This window comes from Papio anubis, chromosome 18 (assembly GCF_008728515.1).
Source record: "Papio anubis isolate 15944 chromosome 18, Panubis1.0, whole genome shotgun sequence".
Lineage (NCBI taxonomy): Eukaryota > Metazoa > Chordata > Mammalia > Primates > Cercopithecidae > Papio > Papio anubis.
This window is the reverse complement of record NC_044993.1, coordinates 20966362-20980961: the sequence shown is the minus strand read 5'-3', so window position 1 is coordinate 20980961 and position 14600 is coordinate 20966362. Positions and strand designations below refer to the sequence as shown.

The 14600-nt window shown below is 45.8% G+C and overlaps 1 protein-coding gene across 2 annotated transcripts in view; it reads left to right on the top strand.

The window, feature by feature from the left end:
* CDH1 (cadherin 1) overlaps positions 1 to 14600 on the top strand; it is a 100121-nt gene that overhangs the window by 64327 nt on the left and 21194 nt on the right. For both annotated transcript variants that reach the window (XM_003917094.4, XM_017953497.3), the window contains 7 exons: positions 2150 to 2373; positions 9146 to 9289; positions 9415 to 9570; positions 10936 to 11080; positions 12418 to 12593; positions 12869 to 12997; positions 14071 to 14253. In XM_003917094.4, coding sequence (XP_003917143.2) covers positions 2150 to 2373; positions 9146 to 9289; positions 9415 to 9570; positions 10936 to 11080; positions 12418 to 12593; positions 12869 to 12997; positions 14071 to 14253 — 1157 coding nt within the window. The remainder of the gene's footprint in view (positions 1 to 2149; positions 2374 to 9145; positions 9290 to 9414; positions 9571 to 10935; positions 11081 to 12417; positions 12594 to 12868; positions 12998 to 14070; positions 14254 to 14600) is intronic.

The window sequence follows — 14600 nt, the reverse complement described above, 5'->3', positions numbered from 1 at the left end:
AGGAACCTTAATTATCTTCGTCATGATTTGTCCTCACAGTCCAACACAGTATCTGGCATAGAGCTTGATGGTTACCTATTTGAATGAGTCCTTTGAGATTCTAATGTATAGTGTAGATGCTTCAACCACAGCTTCTCCAGCTTTAGGACATTAATACTTTTTAAAGTTTTAATTACTTTATTTATTTTTTGAGATAGAGTCTTGCTCTGTTGCCCAGGCTGGAGTGCAGTGGCGCCATCTCAGCTCACTGCAACCTCCACCTTCCAGGTTCAAGAGATTCTCCTGTCTCAGCTTCCCAAGTAGCTAGAATTACAAGTGCCCGCCACTATACCTGGCTAATTTTTTTTTTTTTTTTGTATTTTTGGTAGAGATGGGGTTTTTGTCATGTTGGCTAGGCTGGTCTCAAACTCCTGACCTCAAGTGATCTGCCCACCTCAGCCTCCCAAAGTGCTGGGGTTACAGGCATGAGCCACTGTGCCCAGCTTTTTTTTTTTTTTTTTTTTTTTTTGACAGGATCTCACTCTGTTGCCTAGGCTGGAGTGCAGTGGTGCGATCATGGCTCGCTGCCACCTCAATCTTCTGGGCTCAAGTGATCCTCCCACTTCATCTTCTCAAGTAGCTGGAACCTCAGCTGTGTACCACCACGGCCAGCTAATTTTATTTTTATTTTTTTGTAGAGATAGGGTCTCCTTATGTAGCTCAGGCTGGTCTCAAGTTCTTAGGCTCAAATGATCCACCCGCCTCAGCCTCCCAAAGTGCTGGAATTACAGGCATGAGCCACTGTGCCTGGCTGATATTAATACTTTTAAAAGTTTTAATACCTTAATAGCTATAGAGCTTTAAGTAGTTTTGTCTCTAAGCCATTGATCATAATGTTCTCCACCCAAGCAGTCCTTTTCTGTCTTTTGCATTTGTCTTGCTACCCTGCATGATCAGGTTAAAGACTTTTTCCTATGAAACCTTCACCGTCTCTCCAAACTGACAGTGATTAGTTGATCAGTTTCTCCTCTGTGCCCTAGGCTGTAAGTAGGTAACACCTCTTTGTTCCTCAGACTATATTCATGTAATCAGCACTCAGTAACTATTGACTTATCAGTGACTTTTGTGGAATACTCATGGGGGCTGAATCAATGATTAATCAAAGCTACATTTGTCTTAAAATTTTTGTTTAACAAACTAATATAATGCTTATTATGTGCAAGGTGCTGTTCTATGTACCTTAAAACAATCCTAGTAGATAGTTAATATTGTTGCCATCATTCTACAGATAGGTAGACTGAGGCACAGAGAGGTCAAGTAACTTGCCCGAAGTCACAGAGCTCATAAGTGGCAGAGCTGGGACTTAAACCAGGCAGTTTGGACCAGAGTCTACTCTTAACCATTACTGCATGCTGGCTGTCTCATTATCTGCCACTGTTGTTCTAAATGTAAATGGCTTATTTAAATGTAGATTACCCAGAGCATCTCACTGTACCTTAGGCACTAACTTCTGGGTACAATAGGTCTTCAGTCTCAGTTATTTTAGTGATCTATTCTCATGCTGACTGACAAGGGCCATTGGATGGAGCAGCCTCCTTTTTTCGTTGTTATTGAAAAAGAGAAATTACTTTTGTCTTTTTTGAGTTTCACTCTGTTGCCCAGGCTGGAGTGCAGTGGTGCGATCTTGGCTCACTGCAACCTCCGCCTCCCAGGTTCAAGCGATTCTCCTGCCTCAGCCTCCCGAGTAGCTGGGATTACAGGCACCTACCACCACGCCTGGCTAATTTTTGTACTTTTAGTAGAGATGGGGTTTCACCATGTTGGACCAGGCTGGTCTCAAGCTCCTGACTTCAAGTGACCCACCCACCTCAGCCTCCCAAAGTGCTGGGATTACAGGCATGAGCCCCCACACCAGCCGATAAGTTACTTTCTAGACAAGATAATATTTCAATTGACAAGAAGATGAGAAAGAAATCAGAGCACAAGAAAGTCATCCGGTAATTGTGAAGAACATTGTGGTGATAGCTTTGTTGTTCTGTCACTGGATTATGGTTTGTTTTGGTTGTGTTTGGTTTTGTGGGAGGCTTCCCACAAGTTTGCTCTTTGGAGAAGGAATGCTCTTATCTTTAATCTGTCCAATTTCCTAATCTCTGTGATTTCTGCCCCGCAGTGAGTTTTGAAGATTGCACCGGTCGACAAAGGACAGCCTATTTTTCCCTCGACACCCGATTCAAAGTGGGCCCAGATGGTGTGATTACAGTCAAAAGGCCTCTACAGTTTCATAACCCACAGATCCATTTCTTGGTCTACGCCTGGGACTCCACCTACAGAAAGTTTTCCACCAAAGTCACGCTGAATACAGTGGGGCACCACAGCCGCACCCCGCCCCTTCATGTATGTTGGCATTTTTCTGAGAAGTTCGCTGTTGTTTTAGTGCGCTGTCTGATCCAGGTTTCTCAGCCTTGGTACCGTTGCCATTTTGGACTGGATGATTTTGTGTTGCAGGGGTTGTCCTGTGCACCATGTAGGATGTTTAGCAAGCATCCCTGGCCTTAACTGGGTAGACACCAGTAGCACTTCCACCACTTGTGACAACCCAAAGTGTCTCCACATGTTGCCAATGGCCCCTGGGGGGACAAGTCAGGCCCAGTTGAGAGCTCTTGGTCTAACTGAATAATTCTTGCTGGGGTTTTTGGGGTGTGGGGATCGGGTAGTGTAGAAGAGTGGTAAAGGCCTGGACACCGTCTGGGACTGAATCTCAGCCGTGCCATTTACTACTTGGGTAACATTGGAGGAATTATGTCACCTGTCTATGCTTGAGCTTCCTTATCTGTAAAATGGAGATAATAGTGAGGATGGAATTAATTAATGCATGTGAAATGCTAAAAGTACGCAAGGCATAATTAGTCATTGTTAGCTATCTTTACAACTCCCCTCCTGGGGGAAGAAGAATGAATGAGAGCTGGATTCTTCTTCTCTCTCTCTCTCTCTCTTTTTTTTTTTTAAAGACGTAGTCTCACTCTGTGGCCCAGGCTGGAGTGCAGTGGTGCAACTCACAGCAACCTCCACCTCCCCAGTTCAAGTGATTCTCCTGCCTCAGCCTCCTGAGTAGCTGGGATGACAGGTGCCCGCCACCACACCCGGCTAATTTTTGTATTTTTAGTAGAGGCAAGGTTTCACCATGTTGGCCAGGCTGGTCTTGAATTCCTGACCTCAAATGATCTGCCTGCCTCGGCCTCCCAAAGTGCTGGGATTACAGGAGTGAGCCACCGTGCCTGGCCGAGAGCTGGATTCTCTGATCATTTTGCTTTTTGTGCTTCCAGTAAGAAGAGTCTTGGCAAAGCAAGAGAAGAACCAGTGGGCAGCTCTTGCCCCATTAGACTGTAACCTCCACAAGACCCTTTCCCATGGTATTTGCAGTGCCTGGCCTTAGGTCTGGCCCATACCAGGAACAGACAAACAGATGAATTGGCCTGAATGGAAGGATGGATGGATGTCTGCCTAGGTTCTTGGCAGGAATGTTTCTAGGGGTTGTTAATCGAAGCGAGTTTCTCAAGTGCTCCCGTGGTGCTTCCTACCGAAGTGTCTCTCTGGGGGATATTCTGGTTGTGTCCTGCTTACTGCTTTGGAAGTGTGGAATGTGTTGTAAGTGCCAGGGCCAGTAAGGTTGGCATCTTCTTTTCTCCCTGAAGACTCTTGGTATTCTTGGAACTTAATGGTCCTCCTGATCTGATTTTTCTCCTTAGTGTAATTAGACCAGAAAAATGAGGAGTCTAATACTATAGGACTATATTAACATAGCTCCTTGACTCAGAGTCTCCAAGGGACCCCATCATTCATGTGAAAAAATGTCAGCACAGTGAGTCCTTGTCAAGCAGCTGTGTGTGGAAGCCTCTTACGATCCAGAGACAGTTTTATTTTATTTTTTTAGAGACAGAGTCTTGCTCTGTCTCCCAGGCTGGAGGGCAGTGGTGCAATTTCGGCTCAAGGACATTTCCGCCTCCCGGGTTCAAACAATTCTTCTGCCTCAACCTCTCAAGTAGCTAGGATTATAGGCACCTGTCACCACGCCTGGCTAATTTTTGTATTTTTAGTAGAGATGGTTTCACCATGTTGGCCAGGCTGGTCTCGATCTTCCCACCTCAGCCTCCCAAAGTGCTGGGATTATAGGTTTGAGCCACTGTGCCTGGCTGCAGAGACAGTTTTGAGCTTCGGTCTTCAACTTTGCTTCCACATCTCTTGAACTTTGTGTCTGCCTCCATGTCTGCTGTATCAGGGTTGGGTTCAAGTACGTGTTATATAAATCTCCCAATTGTCGTGGTTTGTGCAAAATACTCTCAAGTTAAGGAAGCCCTAGGGTAAGCTGTGCCCAGTATGGAGACTTGATAGTCATCAAGAGTCCAGGTTCCCCCTTTCCTTTTTGCTCCATCATCTTCAGCACATGACTTCATCCTCAAGGAGACGTCATGATCCCAGATGGCTGCTGGAGCTCCAGTCGTCATGTCTTTTTTTTTTTTTTTTTTTTTAATCGTGTTTATTCCAGGCAAGAAGAAGGAGAAAGGAGAAGCACAAAAATGCGTTACTTAATTATCTGTCTGCCTTTTAAGAAACCTTTGTGGAATTGTCCTCAAGCAACACTTGAGAAACACTGGCCAAAACTTAGCCTCATGACTACATCTAGCTGCACGTGCAGTCTAGGGAATGTAGTCTTATATGAATACATTTCTGGAACGTATATCCCAGAATTAGAAAATTGAGATATATATTGGAGAGATAGGTTTTTATTTTGTTTTTAATCAGGAACAAAGAATGGATATTGGGTGGTAGGTAGCAGATTCTGCCTCAGCTGGTTTGAGATTCACCTTGGTTTGTCTCTGTAGTTCAAAGGATCCTTCTGGAACCAGATGGTACTGTAATTAGATGGCAGTCTTACCTCGCTTTCATTATATATTTATTAATTTTCAACTTTTTAAAAAAACAACATATCCAGGTAACAAATTTTTTTTTTATTTTTTGGAGACAGAGTCTTGCTCTGTCACTCAGGCTGGAGCACAGTCTCGGGAGCACAGCTCACTGCAGCCTTGACCTCCCAGGCTCAAGCAATCCTCCTGCCTCAATCTTCCATGTAGCTGGGACCACAGGGTACACCACCATGCCCAGCTAATTTTTAATTTTTATTATTATTACTTTTTTTTTTTTTTGTAGAGATAGGGTCTCACCTTGTTGCGCAGGCTCACTACATTTGTGTAAGAATAGATCTTAGTGTCTAGTTCTTTCACCTTATTTGGGTGAGTTTTCTCAGTCTGGCATCCTTCTTTTCTTTTCTTTCTTTTCTTTTCTTTTCTTCCCTTTCCCCTTCCCTTCCTTTTGTGTTTTTAGTAGAGACGGAGTTTTACCGTGTTGGTCAGGCTGGTCTTGAGCTCCTGACCTCAAGCAGTCCACTTGCCTTGGCCTCCCAAAGTGCTGGGATTACAGGCGTGTGCCACCGCGCCCCACCTGGTATCCTATTTTCCTGAGGGATCAGTTCCATGTGCAGTATTTTAAGGCATGACTCCCTTTGATTTCACGCATGAAAATGTTAGTGTTATGTTTTGCCAGCACAGTGTTCATCATTATTCATTCTCTGAAAATATTCCACAGTCCTAATGTCAGCAAGGCGTGCATGTTCCTTTCCTTTTCAATGTGATAACTGGGTTTGCATTCATTCATGAGTGCCCATGTGCTCACCATGGCTATGCAAGGTAGCTGGGTTTTGTTGATGTTGTTGTTTTGTTTGTTTTTGTTTGTTTTTGAGATGGAGTTTCACTCTTGTCGCCCAGGCTAGAGTGCAGTGGCACATCTTGTTCACTGCAACCTCCACCTCCTGGATTCAAGCAATTCCCCTGCTTCAACCTCCCGAGTAGCTGGGATTACAGGTGTGCGCCACCACGCCCAGCTAATTTTTGTATTATTAGTAGAAACGGGTTTCACCATGTTGGCCAGGCTGGTCTCGAGCTCACCTCAGGTGATCCACCCACCTTGGCTTCCCAAAGGAAAAGCCTGGTGGGATTACAGGCATGAGCCACTGCACCTAGTGAAGGTGGCTGTTTTAAGGCTTAGGATACAGTGGTTTTTCTGGGGTTGTTTTTTGTTTGTTTGTTTGTTTGTTGTTGTTTTTGAGACAGAGTCTCACTCTGTTTCCCAGGTCAGAGTGCAGTGACATGATCTCGGCTCACTTCAACTTCCGCCTCCCGAATTCAAGCAATTTTCTTGCCTCAGCCTCCTGAGTAGCTGGAATTACAGGCACATGCCACCATGCCTGGCTAATTTTTGTTTGTTTGTTTTTGAGACACGATCTCTGTTATCCAGGCTGGAGTGCAGTAGCACTATCTCAGCTCACTGCAACCTCTGCCTCCCGGGTTCATACCTCAGCCTCTCAAGTAATTGGGACCTCATGTGTGCGCCACCATGCCCAACTAATTTTTGTATTTTTAGTAGAGGCGGGGTTTTGCCATGTTGGCCAAGCGGATCCCAAACTGCTGACCTCAAGTGATCCGCCCACCTTGGCCCCCCAACGTGCTGGGATTACAGGTGTAAACCACCACTCCTGGCCCAGGATACAGTGCTGAGGGTCAGTTTTTTATTTTGTTCCTGTGCTGGGGTCAAATCTCAATAAAACCATAGCTCAGTGTTTTCCAACCAGTCCAGCCATCATCTGCATCATTACCTTTGTTGAGCACTTACTGTGTTTCAGGCACTATTCACAGTGCTTTAAATGTGCAATACCAGCATCTCATTTCATCCTCCCAAGAATTCTATGAGATAGGTTCTAATACTATCCCCATTTCAGACATTAGGAAGCTGTAGTACAGAGAAGTTAAGTAATATCTGCCTGGGGCAAGGAGGCACCATCGTGAGGATTTAAAGCCAGGCAGCCTAGCTCCAGAGCCTGCCCTTGGCTCAGGCTGGGCTGCCTCTCTAGGAGACAAACACAGGATGTAGAGGGCAGAGAGTGTACGTGTGTGCGCATGTGTGCACTTGTGGCCAGTGTGCAGCATTGAGGAAGGGCTCTGTGATGATACCTGGTTATCTCACATGTATCTGGTGCATCTTTAATCTTTTTTTTTTTTTTTGAGATGGAGTCTCTCTCTGTCACCCAGGCTGGAGTGCAGGGGCGCCATCTCGGCTCACTACAAGCTCCGCCTCCCGGGTTCACACCATTCTCCTGCCTCAGCCTCCTCAGTAGCTGGGACCACAGGCGCCTGCCACCATGCCCAGCTAATTTTTTGTATTTTTAGTAGAGACGGGGTTTCACCATGTTAGCCAGGATGGTCTCGATCTCCTGACCTCGTGATTCACCCGCCTCGGCCTCCCAAAGTGCTGGGATTACAGGCGTGAGCCACTGCGCCTGGCACATCTTCAATCTTAAAGCCAGAAAATAGAGCTGAACTCAAACTTGGCAAGCAGTGATCAGTGACTGTGAGTTTTTATGTGGACGGTGAGAGATGGAATTTTCCCCTGGAAACTTTACTACAGTAATCACTTTAAAACACTTAAACAATTTGGCAAATATTTTCCTTCCATTTTCAACTCTCTTATTTCCCTGCATGTGCATAAAGTTATCTTTATTGCATATGAAAACTGTTCAATACAAGTCTCAAAGGGTATTTTTGGCTCCCATCCCAACAGCTTCTGTTAGAACAAATGGAAACCATATAGATATAATGATACAATGAAATGAAGAGATTTGTATTGATCACAAAGTAGTTCTTAGTACCCGTCCTCAAAATCTACTTGTTTTGGCTGATAACTCCACTTTGGAGACCTATGTCCCCAAGAAAAACATGAAAGAGGCTGGGTGCGGTGACTCACACCTGTAATCCCTGCAAATTGGGAAGCCAAAGCAGGAGAATCACTTGAGCCCAGGAGTTCGAGATCAGCCTAGGCAAGATGGCAAGACCCTGCCTCTACAAAAATTAAACAAAACTTAAAAATTAGGTGCATGTGGTGGTACATGCCTGTAGTTCCAGCTACTTGATAGGCTGAGGTCAGAGGCTCACCTGAGCTCAGGAGTTTGAGGCTGCAGTGAGCTTTGATCACTTCACTGCACTCCAGCCTGGGTGACAGAGCAAGACCCTGTCTCTATTTTAAAAAAGAAAATAAAAGAAATCGAGGCCGGGCGCGGTGGCTCAAGCCTGTAATCCCAGCACTTTGGGAGGCCGAGGCGGGTGGATCACGAGGTCAGGAGATCGAGACCATCCTGGCTAACATGGTGAAACCCCGTCTCTACTAAAAATACAAAAAACTAGCCGGGCGTGGTGGCGGGCGCCTGTAGTCCCAGCTACTCGGAGGCTGAGGCGGGAGAATGGCGTGAACCCGGGAGGCGGAGCTTGCAGTGAGCTGAGATCACGCCACTGCACTCCAGCCTGGGCGACAGAGCGAGACTCCGTCTCAAAAAAAAAAAAAAAAAAAAAAAGAAATCGAAAACCCAAATATTCAGTTGTTGAGTAAGCTCTGATATTAAATCATCAGAGTATAATGTTGCTATTAAAAATCACATTATGGGCTGGGTGTGGTGGCTTATGCCTATAATCCCAGCATTTTGGGAGGCCAAGTTGCTTAAACTCACAAGTTCGAGACCAGCCTGGGTAACATGGCAAAACCCTATGTCTACTAAAAATACAAAAATTAGTCAGGCACAGTGGTGTGCACCTGTAGTCCCAGCTAGTCAGGAAGCTGAGATGGGGCAGATGACTTGAGCCTGGGAGGCAGAGGTTGCAGTGAGACAGTCTTGCTGCTGTACCCCAGCCTCAGTGATAGAGCCAGATCTTGTCTCAAAAAAATAAAAATGAGATTATGTAGGCTTGAAACAGCTTGTAAATTATAACATCAAACCCTGAAACCAATACTTGTGTATGCATGATGATTATTGGAACTCTGGACACTAAGAAGGATAAAAAGAGAATGCGGTCTTTATGATACAGCAAAGGGGCTCATTGGTTTTTGTTTTGGTTGGTCATTTTGGTGCATATATATAATTTGTCATTGATAACAGAATGTATCATTAAATTCAAACTGTACACTGCCCACAGAAGGCTGGGGATGCTGTCTGGCTAGGTTGGACTATTAGACCTGTAGTATCCGTCCTGAATTGTCTCATCTTGTTCCTCATCTTCTTTCCTTTTAGGCCTCTGTTTCTGGAGTCCAAGCAGAATTGCTCACATTTCCCAACTCCTCTCCTGGCCTCAGAAGACGGAAGAGAGACTGGGTTATTCCTCCTATCAGCTGCCCAGAAAATGAAAAAGGCCCATTTCCTAAAAACCTGGTTCAGGTAGAGAAAGAAGTTCTCTATTTCTCTGGGAGGGATTTGGCAGAGAAGTACCAAGGAGAGAAACGGAAAAGACCAAATGTTGGGATCCTTCTTTACTAATACTTTTTCTTTCATTTTGTTTTCAGATCAAATCCAACAAAGACAAAGAAGGCAAGGTTTTCTACAGCATCACTGGCCAAGGAGCTGACACACCGCCTGTTGGTGTCTTTATTATTGAAAGAGAAACAGGATGGCTGAAAGTGACAGAGCCTCTGGATAGAGAAAACATTGCCACATACACTGTAAGTATCTCTTAGAAGCTTGTTGACACTGGGGTAGCATCCATCCAGGATTTTTTGGTCAACCCATGCTGGATCTCCAGATCAGAGGCTCTGAACACATGAGGAGCTTGATACCTCTTGACCTGTTGCTAAGGAGAAATGATGGGAGAATGTGGGACAGTTTGGGGTTGTTAATTTTTCTCCTTGTCAGGAAGAAAGGAAGGAGAATCCCCATGCATCCTCATACAACCAGGGCAAATTTAGACCCAAGATGTCAACCTGTTCTTGGGGCTGGAAGTCCCTGACCTAAAGGAACAGGACAGTGATGATAAAAGGGAACAAAACCCATTTCTTGGGCTTGGCAGCAGCAAGAGCTTGAGGAAACCAAGAAGGTTTTTTTTTTTTTTTTTTTGAGATAGAGTTTTGCTCTGTCACCCAGGCTGGAATGCAATAACGTGATCTCAGCTTACCACAACCTCCACTTCCTGGGTTCAAGTGATTCTCCTGCTTCAGCCTCCTGAGTAACTGGATTATAGGCAACTGCCATCACGCCAAGCTGATTTTTTGTGTTTTTAGTAAGATGGGGTTTTACCATGTTGGCCAGAGTGGTCTCAAACTCCTGAACTCAGGTGATTCACCCTACTTGGCCTCCCAAAGTGCTGGAATTACAGGAGTGAGCCACCGTGCCCGGCCTGCAAGAGGTCATTTTTTTTGTTTTTGTTTTTGTTTTGGATTTTTTTTTTTTTTTTGAGACAGAGTCTACCTATGTCACTCAGGCTGGTGTGCAGTAGTACAATCATAGCTCACTGCATCCTGGACATTCTGGGCCCAAGCGACACTCCCACCTCATCTTCCTGAGTAGCTGAGACTAAAGGCGCAGGCCACCACACCCAGCTAATTTTTGTATTTTTTGTGGAAACAAGATCTTGCTATGTTGCCCAGGCTTGAGCTCAAGCAATCTGCCCACCTTGGCCTCCCAAAGTGCTGAGATTACATGAGCCACCACGCCTGGCCAGGAAGTCATATATTGATGCCAAATTCAGAAATATCTGGGGGAAATGCTAGACCAGAAGGACCAGAGCAAGTTTCACCCTGCATGGAATAAGAGTTCTTCAGGACCCCACCTTTATCTCTAGGCCTGAAGCCCTGGTCCTCATGTGGGAAATGGGAGGTCTGAGCCAGTGGGGGTGTTCCACTCCATGGGTCTTTCCTTGTTATGATCTCATTGAAGCAGCAGCAGCACATGTGTGAGAAAAGTCACCCACTGGGGTCTCAGAGAGTGGGAAGGTGTGGCAGCCCAGGGAGTACACTCTGCTCTGGCCGGGCTCCTTCTGCCACATTTTCTTCCTCATCAGAGCTCAATTCACCCTCACTTGGTTCTTTCAGCTCTTCTCTCATGCTGTGTCATCCAACGGGAATGCAGTTGAGGACCCAATGGAGATTTTGATCACGGTGACCGATCAGAATGACAACAAGCCCGTGTTCACCCAGGAGGTCTTTAAGGGGTCTGTCATGGAAGGTGCTCTTCCAGGTATATCCACTAATGAGAATCTGAATATCCAGAAAGACTCTTAGGTTCTTTGGACCCCAAAGTGTTGTCCAACTCCGAAGGTTATGTAACTAAAGCTGACCCTTCCTATGGACAGAACTTCTTGGGAAGCCATTGTTGTGTTATATGCATGTGTATAACAGTCTACCTATGGAAACATAAAACAGGGAGAGTTTAAGAACAATCTTCCCTTTTTTCTTGTTAAATTTTTTTTTTTAGGCTGGGCATGGTGGCTCACGCCTATAATCCCAGCACTTTGGGAGGCCAAGGCGGGTGGATCACCTCTAGTCAGGAGTTCAAGATCAGCCTGACCAACATGGTGAAACCTCATGTGTACTAAAAATACGAAAAAATTAGCCAGGCGTGGTGGCGTGTGCCTGTAATCCCAGCTACTTGGGAGGCTGAGGCAGGAGAATTGCTTGAACCTGGTAGGTGGAGGTTGCTAAGATTGCGCCACTGCACTCCAGCTGGGGTGACAGATGCAGACTCTGTCTCAAAAAAAAAAAAAAAATTTATAGAGATAGGGTCTCACTTTGTTGTCCAGGCTACTTTCAAACTCCTGGCCTCAAGCAATCCTCCAACCTCAGCCCCACAAGCTGCTAAGATTATAGGCATGAGCTACTATACCTGGCTAAGAACAACCTTCCTAATTAAGGAACAGATCTTTGCCAGTACCGTAAAGTCCTAAACAATCTCCCTTGATCACATTCTTTTCTCTCTTCCATAAAGATAACCACACCCTAGGCTGGGCACGGTGGTTCATGCCTGGAATCCCAGCACGTTAGGAGGCCGAGGAGGCAGGCAGATCACCTGAGGTCTGAAGTTCAAGACCAGCCTGACCAACATGGAGAAACCCTGTCTCTACTAAAAATACAAAGTTAGCTGGGCGTGGTGGCACATGCCTATAATCCCAGATACTTGGGAGGCTGAGGCAGGAGAATCGCTTGAACCTGGGAGGCAGAGGTTGTAGTGAGCCGAGTTTGCGCCGTTGCGTTCCAGCCTGGGCAACGGGAGCAAAACTCTGTCTCAAAAAAAAAAAAAAAAGATGACCGCACCCTGACTTTTGTGGTAATCATTCCCTTTCTTTTCTTTATTACCATTTGTGTATTTATACCTGAATAATAAATTGATAGTTAGAGCTTTCTTCCTCCCCTAGCACTTTGGTAAGAATTCTAGGAATTAGATAATGGGGGAACTCTGACATGGTACCACCCCCATGTCCCCTCCTTTATCCCTCAGGGCAGAATTGGATTAAGCAACACTGACCCTGTCCCAAAGGGTCAGTTTGTCTAAACTTTCATCTCCTTGAACTCTTCCAGGGACCTCTGTAATGGAGGTCTCAGCCACAGACGCGGACGATGATGTGAACACCTACAATGCCGCCATCGCTTACAGCATCCTCAGCCAAGATCCTGAGCTGCCTGACAAAAATATGTTCACCATTAACAAGAACACAGGAGTCATCAGTGTGGTCACCACTGGGCTGGACCGAGAGGTCAGGTGTCAGGAGGATCCAGAGGGTGTGGAGGACAAATGTATATTAGCTCAATCCCGTGGACAAAGCAAAATCCTGCTAGGCCACCTGTCAGTTAATAAGGTGTTGGTCTGAGCTTTGCATCTAAGCTTCTGCCCAGAGGTTCCGTGCCTAGAAGACAGGCTGACTGGCGTGAAGCAGATGGTTAAATATTCTGGTTCCATGTGTTGGGCTGGGCTAGGCCAGAGGTGGCTGGTAGTCCTGGTCCTAACTTGGTTGCATTGATCTCTCTGCAGAGTTTCCCTATGTATACCCTGGTGGTTCAAGCTGCTGACCTTCAAGGTGAAGGGTTAAGCACAACAGCAACAGCTGTCATCACAGTCACTGACACCAATGATAACCCTCCAGTCTTCAATCCCACCACGGTAATTCTACAACTCCTCAGAGGGTTTCCAAAGAAAGGTCTTTTGTTGTTCGTGAACTAAGTTTCACCACTGCTTATGGGCAAAGTCTTTGAAAACTCTCTCCAGACTAGCGAATGTTAACTTTAAACTTAAAAGCAAGCATCTTGAGATGGCAGTTGTCTTTTAGCATCTTTTTTCCACCCTTGGCCTGGGGCCAATTGGCTCAAGATTGTGAAGTCGCAAAAAGCACCTACTGATTTCATATCTGCATATGGTACATTTTTATAGCAAATATTACCGGGTTTCATTTCTTCATTGAACACGTATTTTCTAAGTTTATATTAGGCACTGTGTTAGACAGTGGAGATACCATCACACACAAAGCAGACAAAGATTCTATTCTCATGGTGTTTCTACTATAGCTAGGAAGACATCTTATGAGAGTTATTGAACACCAAGGATATTACATGCATTCAAGGAGAAGGTGTTGAGAACCAAGTAGGGGAAGTTTAAATCATCCTGTATAATGGCCAGGCGTGGTGGTTCACACCTGTAATCCCAACAAGTTTGGAGGCCAAGGCTGTTTGGAGTTTGAGACCAGCCCGGCCTTAAGGACGGAGTTTGAGACCAGCCCGGCCAACGTGGCGAAACCCTGTCTCAACTAAAAATACAAAAATTAGCTGGGCATGTTGGTGCATGCTTGTAATCCCAGCTATTTGGGAGGCTGAGGCATGAGAGTTGCTCGAACCCAGGAGGTGGAGGCTGCAGTGAGCTGAGATTGCACCATTGCAACCCAATGTGCCCATTGCCTGGTCTCTCCTCATCACATCTGCTCCTCGAAGCTTGCTTTCAGTTAGCCAGGTGTGGTGGCGCATGTGTGTGGTCCCAGCTACTCTGGAGACTGAGGTGGGAGGATTGCTTGAGCTCAGGAGGTTGAGGCTACAGTGAGCCATGATCGCTCCAATACACTCCAGCCTGATGACAGTGAGATCCTGTCTCAAACAACTAAAAAAGAGGATTCCTTTAGCCCCCTGAGACTCAGCTCTGCTAGCAGTCTTGGTACTTTGTAAATGACCCATCTCTTTCCTCTGCAGTACAAGGGTCAAGTGCCTGAGAATGAGGCTAACTTCGTAATCACCACACTGAAAGTGACTGATGCTGACGTCCCCAATACCCCAGCGTGGGAGGCTGTATACACTATATTGAATGATAATGACGGACAATTTGTTGTCACCACAAATCCAGTGACCAACGATGGCATTTTGAAAACAGCAAAGGTTTGTATGGTACCTGGCAAGATGCAGAAACTGGCATCCTCGAAGCTGTTCATGCCCTTGTCCCCTGGTATCTTCTTAGAAGTAGATTCGCTTTGGCAGGGGACAGGGTGACTTTCCCAGATTCTAGTGGACCATGTGGGGTTTGCAGTGGCTCTTCCTGCCCATGTAAGAAATCAAGAAACTGGGCTGGGTGTGGTGGATCACGCCTGTAATCCCAGCACTATGGGACGCTGAGGCAGGTGGATCACGAGGTCAGGAGTTCGAGTCTCTGCTAAAAATACAAAAATTAGCTGGGCATGGTGGCACATGTCTGTAATCTCAGCTACTCGGGAGGCTAAGGCAGAAGA